The following is a 21,283-nucleotide window of genomic DNA, read 5'->3' on the forward strand; positions in this document are numbered from 1 at the left end:
AGGAGCGCCCTTCCCCCCAGGGCCTGGGGCTGGGACCCCCATGGCTGGAGTCGCTCGCCCAGCCTGGGCGTCAGCTGGGCCCTGCGGGGCCGGGGCCGGCCCTGGGGGGAACGTGGGCCTGGGGCCTCAGGCCTCCCGAGAGGCCGAGGAGCCACAGTGGGCAGCCGGGCGCCCTGCCCCGGAGCCTGCAGGCCCCGGCCTGTCCCAGCCCGGCCCCAGAGCCTCCGAGCCCCCACACCCCGACAGGGCACCCTGAGCGTGCAGCTGGCCCCCGGGGCCAGGACGGCCGCCTCCCCGGCTCGCGCCATACGACAGAGCCAGGCCGGCCGGGACGCGCCGTACGACGGACCCAGGCCGGCCGGGACGGCCGCCTCCCCGGCTCGCGCCGTACGACAGAGCCAGGCCGGCCGGGACGGCCGCCTCCCCGGCTCGCGCCATACGACGGACCCAGGCACGCCGGGACGGCCGCCTCCCCGGCTCGCGCCGTACGACAGAGCCAGGCCGGCCGGGACGGCCGCCTCCCCGGCTCACGCCGTACGACAGAGCCAGGCCGGCCGGGACGGCCGCCTCCCCGGCTCGCGCCGTACGACAGAGCCAGGCCGGCCGGGACGGCCGCCTCCCCGGCTCGCGCCGTACGACAGAGCCAGGCCGGCCGGGACGGCCGCCTCCCCGGCTCGCGCCGTACGACAGAGCCAGGCCGGCCGGGACGGCCGCCTCCCCGGCTCGCGCCGTACGACAGAGCCAGGCCGGCCGGGACGGCCGCCTCCCCGGCTCGCGCCGTACGACAGAGCCAGGCACGCCAGGACGGCCGCCTGCACAGGCCACAGCTCGTGCCGTACAATGGAGCAAGACACGCCGGGACGGCCGCCTGCACAGGCCACACCCCTCAGCTCAGGATGGAATGTGGTACGCTGGGACTCGCTGAGTTCTGGTTTTTGGGTCAAGCAGGAGCATTGCAAGCTGGGACCTGGCATTTCTGCAGACTTTGTGTCTGGACAGCACACAGCACATTGGTTCCGCCTGCATTATATACACAAACTCCTCGTTAGAGGGGATTGTTTGAGGTTCCTCTGAGCTCCAGGGCTAGGGAAGACAGGCAAAGGTGCGAGATAGAGTCTTTGATCTGGTGTTGCTTGAAAATAGCAGGCTCTGTCCAATACTTACCCCCTTAGTGGTGATACAAGGTGTTTCCTCCGTTCTCATAGGAACTGTGAGGCTGGGTCAGGCCTGGGGTCCACCTAGCCCACTAGCCCTTCTCCAGCCCTGGTATCCACTGCTGTGAGTCCAATGGAACTTGGAAGAGGTGAGAATGCCTTCAGTGGACCATTCTGCAACCTGCACCCACAGGGAAGTTCCCCCCAACTTCAGCCCACAAGGGGCTTTGCTGTGAGGGGTTTTAGGGGCATTACAGCTTCCTCTTTTTAGTTGAAAAGAGGAAACTTAAAATAGTGAGTCACAAACTGAAAACTCCACGTTTACCTGAGTTTCCATCACCCATGTTGGTATGAACACCACTTAACTTGAATTTATCAAATCCAGATTAACATTTAGTGCTGAGTAGCCCGTCCCGCCCGGAAAACACAGGTCGTTTAATGCCCATTTCTGAGGTTAATTGCCAAGCTTTGCAGGCCATCTCTCCTCTGTTCACAACTATCCACACAACTATCCAGTCTATCTGCATTTCAAAGAGGCAGCCTGGCTGCTCAGGAATTGAATGATGGGGGACGTGCTGTGTTTGATGCTGCTTCAGCTCTTTATCTTGACATTGTTTCCCAGGAAGCAGCTTCTGAAAGGAGATATGCTCAGTCAGGTCAAAGCCCAGGACCTTGCAGTGGGAATGCTTTCACCCGGGGAAAGCCCAGCAGGGCCTCAGAGAGCACACTAATGGGACAGGCATGGCACCATAGATAAACCAGCCCGTGCACAGAGTATGGGCTTATGACGGCTCCTCCTGTGCCGTGATTTTAATACCTTGGCCCAGGTGAACATGTGCTAAAGCCCATTGCCGGGTCTACACTTAGAGCAGTGAAGACACTACCCATGCCCACAGGAGAGGTTCTCCCCATGCTGTAGGTGCTCCACCCCCCCCCCGGGGGGGTGTAGCTAGGTTGACAGGACTATTCTCCCTTCCCCTGGGCGCTGTCTCCAAGGGTGGGGGTGGCAGGTGGCTTTACCTGTGTGACACTCACACCCCTGAGGGGCGTAGCTGGGTCCATCTAATTTCCAGTGTAGACCAGGCCTCAGCTAAACTGGGTGTTTGATGCAGTTCGTGCTCCCCCTTGTTTTTTAATATCACGCAACCCAGCGCTGCAGCTGTGGCAAGCGCCTGCTATAAACCGGGCCATGCGCTGAGGGCCATGAACCTGTGTGCTATGCCGTTCCACACCCCAGCTTGGTCTGAGCCAGAGACAGTGCCCATTGAGCCCAGTGGTCGCCCAGTCCCTGTCTGCCCACTAGGACCTTGAATGTGTAATGCAAGGCGAGGGGTGGGGGCTGCACCTCTGAGAAAGGCCTCCTAGACTTTAACCGGGCGCCACCCTCCAGTCTGGAATCAGGTCACATGAGGTCCTGGAGCTCAGGAACCAATCCATGCAACAAACCTCGATGCCAACTCTGCCCACATATCTACACCAGCGACACCATCACAGGACCTAACCAGATCAGCCACACCGTCACCGGTTCATTCACCTGCACTTCCACCAAGGTGATCTACACCATCACGTGCCAGCAATGCCCCTCTGCCATGTACATCCGCCAAACTGGACAGTCCCTACGTAAAAGGATAAATGGACACAAATCAGATATTAGGAATGGCAATATACAAAAACCTGTAGGAGACCACTGCAACCTCCCTGGACACACAATTGCAGATGTAAAGGTCGCCATCCTGCAGCAAAAAGAAAAGGAGTACTTGTGGCACCTTAGAGACTAACCAATTTATTTGAGCATAAGCTTTCGTGAGCTACAGCTCACTTCATCGGATGCATCCGATATCCGATGAAGTGAGCTGTAGCTCACGAAAGCTTATGCTCAGATAAATTGGTTAGTCTCTAAGGTGCCACAAGTACTCCTTTTCTTTTTGGGAATACAGACTAACACGGCTGTTACTCTGAAACCATCCTGCAGCAAAAACTTCAGGACCAGACTTCAAAGAGAAACTGCAGAGCTTCAGTTCATTTGCAAATTTGACCCCATCAGCTCAGGATTAAACAAAGACTGTGAATGGCTCGCCAAGGACAAAAGCAGTTTCTCCTCCCTCAGTGTTCACACCTCAACTGCTAGAAGAGGGCCTCATCCTCCCTGATTGATTCTCGTTATCCCTAGCCTGATTCTTGCTTGCATATTTATACCTGCCTCTGGAAAGTTCCACGACATGGATCCCACGAAGTGGGTATTCGCCACGAAAGCTCATGCTCCAATACGTCTGTTAGTCTACAAGGTGCCACAGGACTCTTTGCCACTTTTACAGATCCAGACTAACACAGCTACCCCTCTAATACATGAGTTCCTGTAAGGCTCAGTCAGGGCCCCCCCTCTCCAGGGTCATGACACCCCTGGGGGCCCCCAGGACAAATTGCAGGGGGCTGCCAAGGGCTGGGATAGTTCCTTGCAAAAGCTGCCCAAACTGGACTTTCCTGGTAGGTGGCTCTGGCCCAGACGGAGCAATTTCCAGAGTCACATCTGCAGTGTAAGGAGCCGATGGCAGAGGGACAAGGGCTCTCACCTGCTCCCCTATCCCTTGTCCCTCCTTCCCCCAGGGTCGAGCTGGTTCCTCTGTGTTTTGTTCAGATGGTGACTTTGGACTGGGATTTTCTAAGCTGCCTGGGGGTTGGGAATGGGGCGCTAGGTTCCTTAGGATGTTTTGAAAAATTCAACCAGTAGGTGGGAGACAGCAGCCTCAGCGTTACTGGGAACAGGGGAAAGAGGACGTGCCCCATGGCGTTGCTGGGATACACAGGCACCTCGCCCTCTCTCCTGCACCCCCTGCCAGTTCCTCTACCCTGCTGGGCCTTCCCTCCTGGCAGCTCCCTTTGCCCGCTCCTCTTCCAGGAGTGCCCCTTATGCCCAAAGCAGCTTCCTGGCGCATTCAGGCTCTGACCTCCTGACCCACCAAATCCCTGTCCCCATCCTGGGCTGGGTTCGCTTTGCAGTTTGTGCTGTGCTGGCCTGGCCTGGCCTGGCTGGTGACCTCAGAACAAGCTCTGAAGCAGGAACGCTGTTATCAGCTGGGCATGGTTCACTCCACGCTGCTGAGCAAGGGGCAGGGTCCCTGCTTAGCACCCCCCTTCCCACAGTTGCTCAGCAGTCTGAGAGGATGAAGAGGGGGAAGGGGGTTACACAGGGACAAAGCTCCCTCAGAAGATCCGGAGAACACCCAGGGCTGAATCTCCTCCCATCTGCACCAGTTTTACCCCAGTGCAATTTCACTGACCTTGGCTGCTCCACTCCCAAGTTACCCTGGTGCCTAACCCAGACTGCACAGATCAGGGAACAGATGGGGGGTGGTGAGTCAGAGGGAACCACTAGAAACAACGAGGAGGCCTCGTGGCACCTTAGAGACGAACACATTGATTTGGGCCTAAGCTTTCGTGGGCTAGAACCCACTTCATCAGATGCATGGAGTGAATAAGACAGGAAGCCGTATACATACGTGTACGTATGCAGTACATGAAAAGATGGGAGTTGCCTGGCCACGTGGGGGGTCAGCGCTAACGAGGCCGATTCCATCAAGCTGGACGTCGCCCATTCCCAACAGTTGACAACAAGGGGTGAGTAACAACCCAGGGAAAATTACTTTTTGGAGTGACCTAGCCACTGGGGTACTACTGTCACCCAGCAGGTGACCCCTGAGCTGCTGATCCTGCCTGCAAAGACGTGAGACCTGATTGGTGTGAGAGCCCCCCAGGGCAGAGACAGGGTGCTGAGTTACAGTGTGTGTGTGTTAATGTCACCCATATGCTATTTACTGTGCACAAGAGAACAAGTCTTGCGAGACAGAGATGCCCTTGTTCCAGGCTCACTGCACTGGCTGGGGGGGGGGAGTGAGGGGGAGTCCATGCACCCATCTGTGTTAAAACCCATGTCACTTGATTACACGTCCCCTCCCACTGGCCAGACTCCAGAGTGGCTTTCAGAAAGTTTCAGGCTTTTCTCCCTTGGAGGAGAGCAGGGCCTGGTGCTCAGAGCCAGGACTCCTGAGTTCTATTCCCAGCTCTGCTGCTGGCTCTGTCCTTGGACCAACCCCCTGCCTCAGTTTCCCCAGTTGTGGAATAGGAACAGCAGTGACCTGTTTCCCCGGAGGGATGGGAGGCTTGGTCCCTTGTCTGTGAAGTGCTTTGAGATCCCTATCGGAAAGGAGCCGGAGAGCAGCCAAGGATGAGCGGGGAGGGGCACGGGGGGAGGTCGGTGCATGTGGCCCCTTCCTCCCTCCCCCGGCAGGGACCAGGCTCCTGCCTGGCCCTGGAATCCGCCTCCGCTCCGGGGAATCCCCTGGGGTCCCCCCGAGACCAGGCGGGGCCCCGAGTCCCAGCCCGCCCCGCTGGGCGGGGCTTGTCCCCAGCCTAAGAGGCCGCCGGGCGGCAGGCAGGGGTCGCTGCGCGGCCGCTCGGGGACCGGCCCGGCGGGTCTCTGGGTTCGGGGCTCGCTCCGGGGAGCCGGCGGCGGCAGCAGCAGGAAGCTCCGCTGGAAGGACACGTAGCCGGGGGCGAGCAGCGGCCGAGGGGCTCCGGGCCCCCCCGTTCCCTGGGGCGCACCGAGGGCTCTGCCCGGGGGGCCCCGGGTCTCCCCTCCCCACCGTCCTCCTCCTCCGGGGGCCCCGGGTCTCCCCTGCCCGCGGGGCGCTCCGGGCTGCGCTCTCCCTGCCCGCGCCCAGGGCGCACGGGGCTCCGGCCGCGCCATGAACCGCTGCGCCGTGCTGGGGCTCTGCCTGCTGGGCTACGCGGGCTACCTGCTGCTGGGCGCGCTGCTCGTCTCCGCCATCGAGCGCCCCTACGAGAGCCGGCTGCGGGCCGAGCTGCGCTCGCTCAAGGCCGCCTTCCTGCGGGCCAGTCCCTGCCTGAACGAGAGCGCGCTGGAGCGCTTCCTGGAGCGGGTGCTGAGCGCCAACCGCTACGGGGTGTCGGTGCTGCGGAACGGCTCGGCCGGCGCCTCCAGCTGGGACTTCGCCTCCGCCTTCTTCTTCTCCAGCACGCTGGTCACCACCGTGGGTAAGCGCCCGCTCCCGCCGCCCCTGCGCGCCCCCTCGCCAGCCGGAGCGCCCCCCTGCCCAGCCGGAGCGCCCCCCTCCGCTGCGCGCCGCCCTCCCCAGCTTCCCCCTCCGGGGCAGCCGCCCCCAAACAGCGCGTGAGTCTCTCGGTACCACCCCAGGCGCCCTGCGCTCCCCCGGGGCCCCCAGGAATGGGGTATCCCCACCGGCTTCCAGACCATTGCACCCATCCCCCAGGGGGTCCCAGGGCCGTGTCCCTAGAGCCCCCCAGTGATTTTAAACCCGCCCCAGTACACACGCGCCCTGTTCCCAAGCGCGTTAAAGCACCCAGGGCGAATCTCGTGCTTGGTTGGGAGTTTACAAATCCAGCAGCGCCGGGGGACTGGGGTGTGTGTGGGGGGGGGGGGGGGGGGGGGGACACACGCAAATGTCACTCTCTGCTCGGGCAAGCGGGGGCTGTTCCCGATGGATGATGCCCGCCCCCCTCGGGCCGGGCCCTGCCCAGAGCCAGCTGGAGAAACTTTCAGAAAGTTTGTTAAGTGTGTGAGGGAAAGTGCCTGAACGCCCCTTTCCCCTCCCCCGCCCCGGTTATCAGAGTCCCCCCTCCCCCGGCTAACACAGCCGCCCTCTCCTCCCCCTCCCCCAGCTAACACAGCCTCCAGCTCAACACACAAACCAAACATTGCCCCTCCCCACCACCGCACAGTGGCTCGGATCTGCCCCACCAGGCCCTGACCCACGGGGCTCTCTGCAGGGCCTAGAGTGGGATCGGGTTTGGAAAAGCCTCTTAGCAGGGCGTTTGGCCATGGGGCGTGTGCCCCTCTTCCTGCTCTGTGTGGGGAGGGGACCTGGAAGGTCTGTGGTGGGTCCATGGGGTGTTGCTGGGGGCCTGGGATGTCCCTGGGCCGAGCTCCCTTAGGCAAGGCGGGTGCAGCTGTAACTCTGAGGCCCTTTCTCCGAAGTGTCTGCTGGGCCTTGGAGTGACATGGGGTGTGAACGAGGCGCTGGGCCTGGTGACTGGGCTCACGGGATGCTGCGTGCTGCCAGGGTGGCAGTGTCCCAACACCCAGGCAGCGCTGGCCGGGACTCCTCCTTTGCACCTGCCGGAGCAGAGATCAGGTCTGGGCAGGGCCTGCTGGGCCCCTGCCAGCTGTCAGAAGCAAAACTGACTGGAGAAGGTCTCTGGGCTGGTGTCGGCTGGGCTCACTGGGCCGGCTTCTTTGGGTGCTGGCTCTGGGCCCTGGGTGATGGTGACGGAGTGGCCATGCCAGGGACTTCCCCCATGCTAGGACTCTGGGACTGGCCTTGTTCCTCCGGCCAGGAGCCTCAGCGAGATTCCGCTCCTGCCCTGGGAGGGGTGTGAAATGCTCCCCGGGGGGGCTTCTGAACGCTGCTTTGGAAGAACTGGTTGCACCCCCACCCCCAATCCGACACCTGGGCCCCAGATGACAAGGAAAGTGAAAGCGCAGAGTTAGCAGCCGGAGCGCCAACCCTCCCCCTCCATCCTGGCCTAGTTCCTCTCTCTCTCTCTCCCTCTCTCTTTCCCCTCTCCTTCCCCCCCCCCCCCCCCCCAGGCCCTTGCGGAAATCCTAGAGCACAAAGGTGCTCCTGAGGGGGGAGGGGGCTGGCTGCTGGGCCTTGGATCCCCTGTGGGGCCTTAGCTTCAGAGATTCCTGGCCTGGCCTACACCAGGGCCAGCAGCCCCCGGTGCTCAGACTGGTCCATGTGGCCGGACCCCCAGCCCAGTGGAACCCTCCTGCCCTCCCTGGCTTCCGACAGGCTTTGGATCCAGCCCTAAATGAGCAGGTCTCTCAGGTTGGCAGGTCCTGGGGTGGGCACGTTGGTGCCGATTACAGCTGGGTCCAGCCAGGATCCAGCCAGAATCCCTGCTCCCCAGCCTGGCCCCCTCCCCTCATCTGGGAGCTGGGAGTCTCTGCCCTAGAGAGCTGCTGCTCTAACCACTAGGCCCCCTCCCCTGCCAGCGCTGGGGATGGAACCCAGGAGTCCTGGCTCCCAGCCCCTGCCCCCTCACTGAAACCACTAGCCCACTCCCCTGCCAGTTCTGGGGATGGAACCCAGGAGTCCTGGCTCCCTGATGAGCCCATACAGCTCAGTTAGTCCTTCAGATGTTTAGCCCAAAGGGGTGACAGCTGCCTCTGGCTCACGGGACTCGTGGGTCCGGGCCGCCCTGCTGGCTCTCCGGGGGGAAGTCGTGGCTGGCCCCATGCGCTGTTAGAAACGCTGAGCCAGCTGCTGGCTGGCTGGCCAGGAAAGGAAAGCGGGTCCCAGCCCGGCTGAGCACTGCTACGCTCCTGACAGTGCCGAGCACTCCTGACAGACAGGGCTGGCGGCATGGGGCTCTGGAGAGCTGCCCAGACGCTGGCTCTTTCCCCGCCCCTGTACTGGGGGTTGTGAGCCAAGCCCTGGCAGGGAGGGGGTTAACCCGGACATGAGCTGGTGCCTCTCCCCAAGGCTCGGGCATTCTGGCCCTGCCCGGGCCTGGCACCGAGCCAGGGAGTCCTGCTGCCTGCCAGGCCAAGGGCGTGTGCGTTACCAGCGCCTGGCCCCTGTGACGCCATGGGGGGGGCACAGCCCATGGGGCTCAGTGCCCAGGGGCTTTGCCACACAATCCCCTGGGTCTGGGTGCTGCCCGGTCCGGCAGCTCGGTGCCTTCGGGGGGCCTGACGCAGCTGTGTGTCCCCACAGCTGGGCTGTCCCTGTCTGTCCCTGGGTACCACGGGGCACCTTCCTGAGCGGGACAGGTCCTGTGGTGCATCCCGCTGCGGGGGACGGGGGGGTTAGACATGCCCGTCTGTCCGGCCGTGTTGGTCTGTCTCCATGGGCTGGTGCTGAAGCTGAGACCTGCCTGGCTCCGTGTGTGTCAGGACATCAGCCCCTCTGCCCCACCACGGCCCAAGGATAGATTGAGCCGTCCTGGCCCGCAGGGCACTCCCTGCGGGACCTCTGGGTCCGGAGGCAGCTGGCTAGCGCGGGGGGATCCCTGGGCAGGGCTCACAGGAGGCTCCGGTTGATGCAGAGCGAACTCTGACCCGTGCCTGCCTTGGGTCAACACTCAGAGTAAACAGCTCCCTGGCAGCTGGGAGGGGAGTGGGCTGGGTTGCCTCCCCGGGGTGGGTGGGCAAGGCCCTGACAGGCCGGCTCTGAGCTTGGGCATCAGCTCTGTTGGGGGGGGAGGGGGAGCAGGGCTGTCCCCAGTGACCCGGCTCCCCCATGGGATTCACCCCCACCTCACGGGCTTCCTGGTATTCGGCCCCAGCCCCTGGTGCAGCTGCCCCATAGTGCGGATGGGCTAAGGGGCCGGGCACTCAGCTTGTCTGGATCCTGGGGTAGGGGTAGGAAAGGCCTGGGGATGCAGCCATGGCAGGGGGGACGCGGGGCCAGCCCTGCCATGCTGGGGAGCCCTGTGGCTGTCACCCTGGTAGTGGAACTTTGGGGCAGCAGCTGCCCCGTCACCCAGTGCCTTCGCGGTGCGATTGGAGCCCCGAAGCGCCACTGGCTGGCTGCAGTAGTAGGCTGTTACCCTGGTATGTCAGCCAGCCTGTGTCACTGTGCTTGGGCATCAGTAGATCCCGGATTGGGGCCTCTGGGTGCGACCATAAAACAGTCACTGGGCCTGGGCGAGACCCTCCACCGCTTGGGGTCATGTGCAGCCTGCAGCCCCCCGCAGGGCCCTGGCTTTGCCTCTGGATTAGCGGCGGGTGCGGTGCTGCCCCCCACAATGGAGCCTTTCACTGCCCCCTGCAGCCGCCTGATTGCCCGGCTTAGAACTCACCGGGGCGTAAAATCTCATTACCCAGCTCCCCGCGCCGGAGCTGTTCCCGGAGCCGGCCTCACGCAGAGCCCAGGCGCATGGGCTAGGGCGGGGATGAAGCCTGGGACCTGCCGGACGGACGGAGCCAGGGGCTGCACAGGGCAAGGCTGGGCTGGGACGCAGGACTCCTGGGTTCTCTCCCCAGCTCTGGGAGGGGAGTGGGATCTAGTGGTTAGAGTGGGGGTGGGGGGTGGGAGCCAGGACTCCTGGGTTCTATCCCCAGCTCTGACACTGACCCCTGTGGGATGCCTTTGCCTGTCCGTGCCTCAGTTTCCCATGGGGGAGACCCCGACACACACGTGGGGGTAACATCATCTCCTCTGTGCCCTGCATCCAGGCTACGGCTACACCACACCGCTCTCGGACTCCGGCAAGGCCTTCTGCATCTTCTATGCCCTGCTGGGGGTGCCCTTCACCATGCTGGTGCTGACGGCCACGGTGCAGCGCCTGGCCCGGCTCTTCGTCCACCGGCCCCTCGAGTACCTGCAGCTGCGGTCGGGCTACAGCCCCCGGGCGCTGGCCCGGGCCCACTTCCTGCTGCTGCTGCTGGCCGTGCTGGCCGCCTTCTTTCTGCTGCCGGCCGCCATCTTCAGCGCCCTGGAGGAGACCTGGAGCTACCTGGACGCCTTCTACTTCTGCTTCATCTCGCTGTGCACCGTCGGCCTGGGCGACTACGTGCCGGGCGAGCAGCCCGGCCAGAAGCTGCGGGCGTTCTACAAGGTCTCGGTCACTGGTGAGCAGCGGGCGGGGGGGGCCTGGGGGGGCAGCTCCGTTGGGGGGGTGTCTCATGGGTGCGCTCCGAGCAAGGTCAGACAGGGCCCTCCTCCTGGTGCGTCTCCCCTCGGGGCGCCGGCACCAGGGCAAGGAGCCTGCTCGGCTCCGGCACCTCCCGGGTCCGACCTGGAAGCATTCAGCCCCCTGGTCCCCTGGAGGGACGCCTGGGGGAGCCTCACACGCCCGCAAAGGGCCCTGCCCCCCACTCCCCAGTCAGCCGTGACTCAGCCAGCGTGGAAAACAGGTTTATTAGTCACCGGGAACACAGGGTAGGACAGAGCTCACAGGAAGCAGGAAGTTACAGCAAAGGCCATGGGCTTTCCACCACTCCCCCCACCGGCCCGTCCCAACCAGGAGACTGACCAGCCCAGCCCAGCCCAGCCCCTGACACACCTGCTGCCCCTCCTCCTCCTGGGCAAACAAGTCACTGCCCCCCACCTCTCGCGGCAGCCACCTGGCTCCTGAGTCCTGCCAGACACCTGCCACCCTGGGTCCCTGCAAAAATCACACCCCCTTGTCCCACCACTGAGGTCATTGTGTCAGACACAGAGGAAACTGAAGCACGCAGTGCTCATGCAAACCGTTACGGGAAACCCCGCCTCCCTCACTTTGTCACAGGTGTCTAGGGGGCAGGTACCTGGGGGGGGGCAGAGGGGGCCCCAGTAGCCCCACTGGCCACAGTCTGGGGAGACTTGGGTGCAGCATCGGTGTGTCTATTAGAGTCATTTCAAGCCAGCTGGGCTGGTGCCCCGTGGGGACGGCTACATCCTGAACATTACCTAGGGTACACTGCTGTTTGGTGGGTTAGAGCAAGGCGGCTGGGAGCCAGGACTCCTGGGTTCTCTCCCCGGCTCTGGGAGGGGAGTGGGGACTAGTGGTTAGAGCAGGGCGGCTGGGAGCCAGGACTCCTGGGTTCTCTCCCTGGCTGTGGGAGGGGAGTGGGGACTAGTGGTTAGAGCAGGGGGGCTGGGAGCCAGGATGCCTGGGTTCTATTCCCTACTTGCTGTGGGGTGGGGCCTGGCCCTGCCGGGTGGCGTTTGCCAGGCACAGCTGGGGCGCAATGCCGCTATAGCTCCAGGGGCTGACCCCCAGGTCCCCGCGGTGGCTGACGCCCCCTCGCTCTCGCCCAGTGTACCTGCTGCTGGGGCTGATGGCCGTGCTGCTGGTTCTACAGACCTTCCACAAGGCGGCCGACCTGCACGGCCTCACCGACCTCTTCCTGCTGCCGGCCGCTCGCCGCGGCGACCAGGAGCCCATCCTGCAGCCCGAGGGGCCGCCGGAGGAGCCGGCCCAGGGCGAGAAGCCGCCACCTGCCAGCGCCCAGCTCAACACGGGCAGCCGAGCCAACTACGCCTCCATCAGCCGATAGCGTCAGCCCTGCCCGCGGAGGGGGCTGCAGAGGGGGCTGCGTTCCCGGGGCAGCTCCCCGCGGGGACCGTGCCGGCGGCTGACGCGGCTCCTGTCCGCACGTTGCGGGGGGAGCTCGCGCAGGGTTTTAATAAGCGCGCCCCCGTTTTCAGGGGCCGTTCGCCAGGTTTTATCGCGGGGCAGGTGGCCGGGACCTGCCCTGTTTCCCAGACTCACCCCCGCCATGCTGGGGACCCTGGGCCATGGAGCCGGCTGTGGGGGCCCAGCCTGGGCCAGCCCCCCCGGCGCCGCGGGCTCTGGCTGACCAAGGGGGTGAAGGTGACAGGTTGTGTGTGGGGCTGAGCTGGGGCCTGGCCAGGCCTAGTTTGAGTTTTATATGTGGGGGGGTGATTCCATGCATGCCTGAGGCTTGGGGGCAATGCCCCTCCTGCCCCCCAAAACTCTACCCCTCCACCCCCACCAGCTCGGAGCCCCCCTGCAAGGGGCAGCATGTCATGGGGCACCCGCAAGGGAGGGAAAAGCCCCTTTCCCTGGGGGGCCCAGCTGTCTGTGCAGCTGTGCCAGAGACCCCAGCCCCAGGAGCGGGGACCCCGGTAGGACCAGCGAGGTGCCGCCTTTGGGGAGGGGAGGGGAGGGGAGGGGAGGGGGGAGGCTTTGTGGTGCTTTGGCAGGAGCCAGAGGGGGCGGGGAGGTGTGCTGGGTTGGGGACCCCGTGTCCCACCCCCTGGGCATGGGGGGACCCAGCTATGATGCGGTGGCAGCCACTCTGTACCCTTCCCAGCTGGCGGAGCTGCCTGCCCCTCCTGCCCGTGGCTCTGCCCAGCACAGGCCATAGCCCCAGGCCGTGCTGCCCAGGAGGAGCAGGGGTGGGGGTCCCCCTGCAGGGGGGGAGGGGAGAGGACCCCCCCCGCCCGCACTGCTGCTGGGCTCTGCCAGGATCCCTTTCATGCAAACCCTTTAATGAGCCGGGTTGAACCGTCACGGGGTCTTGCCTGGCGCTGCTCAGGGAGGGGTCTGGGGCTGCCGCATGTGCCTGCCCCCCACTGCAGGCATCTGCCAGGGCCCGCGGCCGGAAGCTGCTGCCCCTCTGTGGCGCCAGGTGCAGGATGGAGCGTGGCAAGACGGGCACTGCCCATGGGGGGTGATGGCCCCTCCCATGCCGCCAAGAGCTGCCCCTCAGCCCCGCTGGGGTGTCGCAGGGCAGCGCCCTCTGCCAGCCCGGGAATCAGCCTAGGGCGGGGGGAGACGTGGAGCAAACACCCCTGTGTCCCTGGCTCAAGCACTCGCCCCTGGGAATCCCCCCCCCCCGCCCCCAGGCCTGTGTGTGCCAGCTGTTCCTGGTGGCTGGGAGGGCAAATGGTCCCGGGGAAAGATGGGGACCAGGAGTCTGAATAAACCATTGCTGGAAGGAGCCGGTGGCGTGGTATTGTGCCCTCTGTCCCCTCACCCCGCCCTGGCCCGGCGCTCAAGGCAGGGGTAGAGCCAACAATAGAACCCAGGAGTCCTGACTCCCCGCCCCCCCCGCCAGAACCGACACCTCCCGGCCCAGCAGTGGGGGGAGAAGCCACCCCATTCTTAAACCCCCCGCTGTAAAAGGAAAACGGGAACCCTGAGCAGCTGCTCCTGGGGGCCTCTGGGCCATGTGGCTCCCAAGTCCCTGAAGCTGTGGGGGGAGTAGGGGGCTGGGCTGGATGGGGGTGGCAGGGCCCAGCCCAGCCCCCAACCCTGGCTCTCCGTGTCTCCCCCCTCCCCCCACCAGAGCACAAGAAGGAGGCAGAAGTTACAGGGCTTGGCCCCCTCGGCTCCCCCTGGGCAGCCCCTGGCCCTCCCGGTGCCCGCACACCACCCCCACGTCCTCGCTGTGGGCACAGTTGTGCTGCCCGGGGGGGGCGCTCCGGCACTCCAGCAGGCTGCGCTCTGAGCCCTGGCACCGCACGTCGTCCAGCAGGATGGGCAGCGCGGCCCCTTGCCCGAACTCCGCCCGGCGGGCCACCCTCCGCACCTGCCCGTAGCCCAGCTGCCGGCACACCACAGTGGCCGCCCGCCCGTCGAAGAAATCGTCGCAGACTGTGCCCCACTGGCCCCCCACCAGGATCTCCAGCCGGCCCCGCCCGGGCCCTGCGCCCCTGTGCACCAGCCGCACTGTGCCAGGGGGCAGCTGCCGGGCGGGGCCCTTTGCACCCAGCCGCCTCCGGGGCCCCATCTTCCTGGGGTGGTGCCCAGCCTCCTGCCTGGGGGGTTGAGGGGTGGCAGGGGATGGCAAAGTTGTGGGGGGCAGCTGGGGGTTGGGGACTGGAGAGGGTGACCCTGTGCTGGGGGGCCAGTGGGGGCTGGATGCTGGGTGGGTTGTGGGGGGCGGCCCCATGCTGGGCTGGAGGTGGGTGCTGGGGGAAAGGGGGAGGTTGTGGGCTGGGTGGGGTGGCCTTGTGCTGGGGTGGAGGTGGGGGCTAGAGGAAAGGGGGGGGTTGTGGGTTGGAGGGGGTGGCCTTGTGCGGGGGGGCCAGTAGGCGCGGCTCCGTGGGCTGCTGTTGGCCCCCAGGCGCTCCAGCAGCTGCTGGTACCAGTTGGGGGTGGTGGGGGGCAGGCTCGGCCCTGGCCGGGGTGTGGGAAATACCTGCAGCACCCCAGAGTCCGGGTGCGCTGGGGGCCTGGCAGCTACAGCTGGGCTGGGCAGGGCCGAGGGCACTGCAGGGGGCTCTGGGCCTGGGTAGGGGGGGCTGAGGCCTGGGGGGCGGGTGACAGGCACCATGGGGGGTCCAGCTGTGCCTGTCGGTTCTGAGCCGGTGCCAAGTGGTGGGGTGGTCCCTGTGGGCAGCGGGGCCGGTGTGATGAATTCTGAAACAGGAAAGGGGAGGGGGGCTTGTTTGGGATACAGCTCTGCCCCCCGGATTGCCTCACCCCCGACACGTTTATCCCCCATATAGAGAAGAACACACGGGCAGAACTGCCCCTCGCAGTGAGTCGGCGCCAATAGAACCCAGGAGTCCTAGCTCCCCCACCCCACCTGTGCTAACCCATGGTCCCCACTCCACTCCCAGCACCCCGCTGCCCCCCTGCCACACCCCAATGTCCCAGCAGCTCTCCAGAGCCCTCAGCCAGCTGCAGTGGTGACCTACGGCCCCCAGTGTCCCCCTGCCCCACACACTCACTCTGTGATGGGCGGAAGTGGACCAGCTTCCCTTGGACGGGGACGGGCACAGGGCTGATCCTGCACTGTCCAGGGGACGCCCGCCTGTGGGGAGAGATGCCTGTTATGGGGGCACAGGGGCCAGGGCCCATGCACAGCCCCCACCCCACACCCTGGGAGCCAGCCAAGCTGCGTCGGACCGAGACGGGGCAACTCCTTGCCCATAAAGCTGCCAGGGCCAGCGGGCAAAGGGGTGGAACAGTGGGTACCTGGAGGGGTCCACAATCTGGTACAAGATCCCGGCTGGCACTGCTGCACTAGGGATGGCCGTGGAGAGGAAATACAGCTCACCTGCGGGGACAGCGGGGTTAGTGACTGGCCACCAAGTGCTCCCATCAGGCGCAACTGGGTAAACTGAGGCACAGGAGGGTGGGACCTGCCCAAGGCCACAAGCGAGAGGCAGCAACGAGAATAGAACCCAGGCGTCCTGGCTCCCAGAAGCACCCTTCCACTCTCCCACCTGGACCCCAGACCCCTCCCAGCACTGGGATGAGAACCCAGGTGTCCTGGCTCCCAGCAGCACCCCATCCACTCTCACCCCTGGACTCCAGACTCAGCGCTGGGATGAGAACCCAGGAGTCCTGGCTCCCAGCCCCCCACCCCCACTCTCCTCACTGGACCCCAGACCCCTCCCAGCACTGGGATGAGAACCCAGGCGTCCTGGTGGAGCCATGGCTCTAGGCTGCCTGGGTCCTGGGCCCCGGCGCGTCCTGGGCCAGGCCTGCCTGGGCCCCCCAACCCGCTCACCGGCCTCGTCCTCGGCGAAGGAGATGATGTGGGGCACGTAGTGGTTGAGGAGGCCGGGGAAGGCGCAGGTCTGGCCCTGGCCGGCGCACAGCTCCTTGTAGTGCCAGCCCCCGGAGCCAGCCTCCTCCCGCAGCGACATCAGGCGTCTGGGGGAGACGGAGCCGTGGGGATGGGGTGGGCTGTGCCCCACCCCACCCACCGGTGCCATGGGGGGGCTGTACCCACTCCCTTCCATAGGAGCCAGGGAGACATTGTATTGCTCCCCCGGCCACATTCCCCACCCCACACATCCCCCCCAAGGCAGAGTCTTCCCGGGGCGGGGGGGCATCTGGACAGGGAGATGCCCTGAGCGCAGCTAGAGGGCAGCCCCATAGTCCCTCTGGGCCATGGCTAGTCCTGTTGCCATGGCCATGTGCCCGCACAGCCCCCCATGGGTCACCAGCAGGGTGTGAACCCCCCCTTCACCCCACAGTGTGCTACCGGAGCGCTCCCACGAGCCTGCAGCAGTAGCAGGCTGTTCTCCCTGAGCCCGGCTGAGCTCGCCGGCCCCAGGGGCCCAACCTACCCGCTCATGAAGTCCCCAAAGATGTAGCGGCCCCGCAGGTTGGGGCTGTGGCAGCCACGGTACACGTAGCCCCCCGTCACCGAGCGCCCCAGCTGGTGCGAATAGGCGAATATGGGGGGGACGTCGTCTGCAAGACACGGCACGAGCGCAGCTCAGCTGGGGATCGGGGGCAGCAACCCCCCGGCTGGACGCAGCCTCCCTCTCCCGCCCCCAAGGTGCTGGCACCGCGGTCCCCTGACCTGGGTGGAGACAGTGCCCCCCCGGAGGGGACAGGCCCCGTGCCCCACTCCCCACCCCCCGGAGGGGACAGGCCCCGTGCCCCACTCCCCACCCCCTGGAGGGGACAGGCCTGTTGGACCATGGCGCCTCCAGAGGGGACAGGCCCCGTGCCCCACTCCCCGGAGAGGACAGGCATGTTGGGCCATGGCGCCCCCGGAGGGGACAGGCCCCATGCCCCACTCCCCACCACCCCGGAGGGGACAGGCCTGTTGGACCATGGCGCCTCCAGAGGGGACAGGCCCCGTGCCCCACTCCCTAGAGGGGACAGGCATGTTGGGCCATGGCGCCCCCGGAGGGAGACAGGCCCCGTGCCCCACTCCCCAGAGGGGACAGGCCCCGTGCCCCACTCCCCAGAGGGGACAGGCATGTTGGGCCATGGCGCCCCCAGAAGGGACAGGCCCCGTGCCCCACTCCCCGCCCCCCGGAGAGGACAGGCCCGTGGGGCCCCGGCGCCCCCCGGCGCGAGGCGGCCGTACCGAGCGAGGCATTGGCACACAGCACCGGGTCGTAGCAGGCAAACCCTTCCTTCGCCCGCCAGCCATAGTTGGCAGCCGGCGCGATGAGGTCCACCTCCTCGTACTTGTTCTGCCCCACGTCCCCGCAGAGGATGCGCCCGCGCCCGGCGCCGCTCACGGGGTCGCCCCTGTCCACGGAGCAACGCCACATGTTCCGCACCCCGTAGGCGTAGACCTCGGGCCGGGCCCCGGGCTGCCCCACGAAGGGGTTGTCGGGCGGGATGCGGTACGGGGGGCCCCCGGCCCCGGGCTCCACGTCGATCCGCAGCACCTTGCCCAGCAGGGACGACCTGGGAGGGAGGCAGGGAGCCGGGAACAGACACGGCAGGGGCTGGGCCGGGGGGTTCAGGGCCCTGGGGTGCGGGGGGAAATCAGGGTTTTGGGGGCGCTGCCTGCCCCACACGGTGCCAGCCGGTCTGCGCTTTGGCCACCAGGTGGCAGAAGGGAGCCAAATTCTCACATATCAAGGCCCTGCCCGCCCCAATTTCGTGCAAGGGGGCATCTCCCCCAACACCCCATGCCGCCCCCTGGGGCCCCCCAACACCCCATGCTGGTCCCAGGGCCCCCCAACGCCCCATGCTGGCCCCAGGGGCCCCCAACGCCGCCCCGGCTCTCACTTGTTCTGGGCGTTGCCGAAGGCGCCAAAGGGGTCCCCCGCTCGCCCCCCGTCCCCTGTGAAGATGTAGAGCAGCTCGTCGGCCCCAAACAGCAGCTGCCCCCCGTTGTGGTTCGACGCAGGCTCCAGCACCTCCAGGAGGATCCTGCAGGTGAGAGGAGCCGGGTGAAGTGAGGGGGGGGCACCCCAAACCAGTGGGGCAGATGGAGCGGGGAGGCAGGAGCTACGTGACAGGGGGGCTGGCTCAGAAGTGGAGGGGACCAGGGCTAGTGGGTGAAAGTGCGGGGGTGGGCTGGGAGCCCGGACACCTGGGTTCAACCCCTGGCTCCGAGAAGGGAGTAGGGGCTGGGGGCCCGGACGCCTGGGTTCTACCCCAGGAGTGCCCAGGCGGGGGCCACTCACCTCTCGGAGCGGGGGTCGGCGGCGTTGGGGTCGTGGGGCGAGACGCGGAACTGGGAGACGCGGATGGTCTCGTGGGGCCCGGCGCGGGCGGAGTAGTAGACGTAGAAGGTGCGGGTGGCATGGAAGCGGGGGTGGAAGGCCAGGCTCAGGAAGCCCCGCTCGTCGCCCGCCCAGGGTGAGGTGAGCACGGCCGCCCGCAGGTCCAGGAAGGGGCGCACGGCCCGCGAGCCGTTGGCCTGGAAGACCCAGACGCAGCCCCGCTGCTCGGCCACGAAGAAGCGGTGGGAGCCGTCCCCGGCGTGCACCATGGCCACGGGGTTCCGCAGCCCGTTGGCCACCTCCCGCAGGCAGAGCTGCAGGCAGCCGTGGGCACCCTCCTGCACCTGGCCCAGCCCCTGGCTCAGCGCCGCGCTGCCCACCACCGCCGGGTAGCAGTAGCTGGGGTCGCCCAGCTCCAGGGCGCCGCAGAAGCGGGCGTGGTCGCTCTCCAGCGCCAGGCTGGCAGGGTCCTCGGTGAGGAGGCTCAGCACAGAGCGGCACCGGAGCCAGAAGGCCGCGCAGTACGCGGGGCACAGGCCGGGCAGCGTCCGCACCGGGGAGCTCATGTCCTCCGCATCGTACAAGTGGGCAGCGTAGGGCGAGCACTCCTGCGGGGCAGGGGAAGGGGGTTAGCTGGAACCCAGGAGTCCGGGCTCCCAGCCTCCCCTGCCCTAAGCCACCAGAGCCCAGTCCCCTCCCAGAACCAGGGATAGAACCCAGGAGTCCGGCTCCTAGCCCCCTGGGTTGCAGGGCCGTGTTACCCCCTGCCTAAGGTCAGCTTTGGGAAGGGACGGGGCCGGGGGTTCAGGACTCCAGGGTTGTGTTCATGCCGGGCCTGCCGAGACCAGAACTCCAGGGGGTGGGGGGTTGGGGACAGGCTGGGAATGGGCCCATGTAAGACCCTCCCCGTCCCCCCGCAATGTGTAGCCTCCAGCTGGAGCTGCCGGGTGAGGTCACCCATGTCCCAGCCTAGACAGGATGTGGTGAGGGCTGGGCCACTGCCCGGAGCCGTCTGGAGCCACGGGGAGGGGGTGCCAAGGGCACCCAGCTGGGCACGTGCCCCACGGAGCTGCTGGGGTCCCCCCGGCTCCCTCTCCGGGCACGTGGGGCAGGAGCCTGATGCGGCCTGGTGCCTGGAGCTGTACGTGCCCCCCCTCACCAGGAGCCCAGGGCAGCTGGGCGAGGCACATCTGGGGAACCTGGGCCCCCAGGCTGGGAGCTTGGGGACTCCCCCAGTGCCCCTCTGGCCCCCCCATGCAGTCAGTGCCGACAGGGCTGCCCAGGCTAATGGGGGGCAAGAGAACGGGGCCCCCAGGGTTCCTCCATGCCTGTATGTGGGGGTGAAACAGGAGAGGGGCTGAGTTCCCTTGACCCCCCCCATCCCACTGTCCTGCTATGCCACCAGCCCCAGAGCACCCCTGCAACAGCCTGTGCCCCCCAGCCGGGCTGCCTGGCCTGTGCCCCCCCCCCAGCCGGGCAGCCTGGCCTGTGGCCCCCCCCAGCCGGGCTGCCTGGCCTGTGCCCCCCCCCCAGCCGGGCAGCCTGGCCTGTGCCCCCCCCAGCCGGGCAGCCTGGCCTGTGGTCCCCACTCACCTGGCACAGCAGGTCACGCAGGAAGGGCCCGCAGCTCCGCAGGCCGGCAGGGGCCAGGAAGGTGCCCAGCACCTGGAACCTGGCGCTTAGCTGGGCGTCCCGCTGGCCGTCGCAGCAGCCGAAGGCCGAGTACTCGGGGCAGAAGGCCAGGGGCTGGGGGGGCTGGAAGGGCGGCTTGTAGTCCAGGCACTGGGGGTGGGGGAGGACCCAAGGGTCCTGGCCCAGCAGCAGCAGCAGGGCCCCCAGTGCTGTGGCCCCGGGCCCCATGGCAGTGCCCTGCGTGGGGGGCTCAGGGCGGCTCTGCCCGCGCCGGCTGGGAACACGTGTGCAGGGGAGCCGGGGCCAGGCCTGGGCCACGTCCCCCCGCCCCGCTGACGGGGCAGCTGTAATAGCAGGGTGAGCCTGGCGGGAGGCGCGGGAGGGGGGAGCATTAACCCCGCGCGCCCCTGCCCGCTGCACGTTGGGGCTGGCTGGGCCTGGGGAGAGGGGTGCTGGGGGCTCCACAGAGCGTCGAGAGCAATCCCTGCTTGGAGGGAGTGGGGTGCTGGGGTTAATGGGGGGCGGGGCTGGGAGCCAGGACTCCTGGGTTCTATCCCTGCTCTGGGAGGGGAGTGGGGTTAGAGTGGGGGTTGGGAACAGGACTCCTGGGTTCTATCCCTGGCTCTGGGAGGGCAGTGGGGTCAGGGGCTGGGAGCCAGAACTCCTGGGTTCTTTTCTGCTACTGAGTCACTGTCCTTTGGCAAATCTCTCCCCTGGGCCTCAGTTTCCCTGCTGTGACGTGGGGATGACGCCTGTGGCCTCCAGGGGTGGGAGGCTTCGTTACCCTGGGACGTGCATGTGGGCCGGGTGCCAGCCCCACGGCCCCAGAAGAAGGGTTGGGGGGTGGGGGTGGAGGCCAAGGGCTGTGATGGGGGGAGATGACCCCGCCCGCCCCCCCGCCTCCCCCAACACTGCACAGACGCTGCGTTCCTTTTATAGAAAACCTTTATTCCTGTAACAAGGGGGGGAGACGAGACCCAGGGGCCGGGAGCTATAGCAACCCCCCGGGGCTGAGGGGGGGCCAGGGTGCTGCTGGCCTGAGCGGGGTGGGGGTGCCCTGGAGCCACGTGCTGTTAACTCTTCGCTTCCCACCAGCCGCCGGCAGATGCCCCATTCCCAGGG

At 66.3% G+C, this 21,283-nt stretch overlaps 2 protein-coding genes and 1 long non-coding RNA gene across 4 annotated transcripts; 1 reads left to right on the plus strand and 2 right to left on the minus strand.

The window, feature by feature from the left end:
• Positions 1–1,520: 1,520 nt before the first annotated feature.
• LOC144279185 (uncharacterized) lies at positions 1,521–6,065 on the minus strand. The gene is made up of 3 exons (XR_013348656.1): positions 5,948–6,065; positions 2,689–2,770; positions 1,521–1,786 (listed from the first exon to the last, which is right to left on the minus strand). It is a non-coding gene; the product is annotated as an uncharacterized LOC144279185 (long non-coding RNA).
• KCNK6 (potassium two pore domain channel subfamily K member 6) lies at positions 5,600–12,805 on the plus strand. Of its 2 annotated transcripts, none has more exons than XM_077840664.1 (3): positions 5,600–6,206; positions 10,375–10,770; positions 11,986–12,805. In XM_077840664.1, exons 1-3 carry the CDS (start codon positions 5,897–5,899, stop codon positions 12,519–12,521), a joined length of 1,242 nt encoding a protein of 413 aa, XP_077696790.1. In that variant the 5' UTR covers positions 5,600–5,896; the 3' UTR covers positions 12,522–12,805. The 2 variants fall into 2 exon arrangements, with proteins under 2 accessions (XP_077696790.1, XP_077696791.1); XM_077840665.1 differs by having other exon boundaries at positions 11,942–12,316.
• Positions 12,806–13,959: 1,154 nt separating this feature from the next.
• On the minus strand, positions 13,960–20,389 carry LOC144279248 (HHIP-like protein 1). The gene is made up of 10 exons (XM_077840738.1): positions 20,123–20,389; positions 18,491–19,137; positions 18,090–18,233; positions 17,434–17,762; positions 16,679–16,805; positions 16,114–16,259; positions 15,576–15,657; positions 15,329–15,411; positions 14,681–15,014; positions 13,960–14,410 (listed from the first exon to the last, which is right to left on the minus strand). The coding sequence occupies exons 1-10, from the start codon at positions 20,387–20,389 to the stop codon at positions 13,960–13,962; spliced, it is 2,610 nt and encodes an 869-aa protein (XP_077696864.1).
• Positions 20,390–21,283: the final 894 nt, after the last annotated feature.

The sequence above is a fragment of the Eretmochelys imbricata genome, chromosome 23, assembly GCF_965152235.1.
Source record: "Eretmochelys imbricata isolate rEreImb1 chromosome 23, rEreImb1.hap1, whole genome shotgun sequence".
Taxonomy (NCBI): Eukaryota; Metazoa; Chordata; order Testudines; family Cheloniidae; genus Eretmochelys; species Eretmochelys imbricata.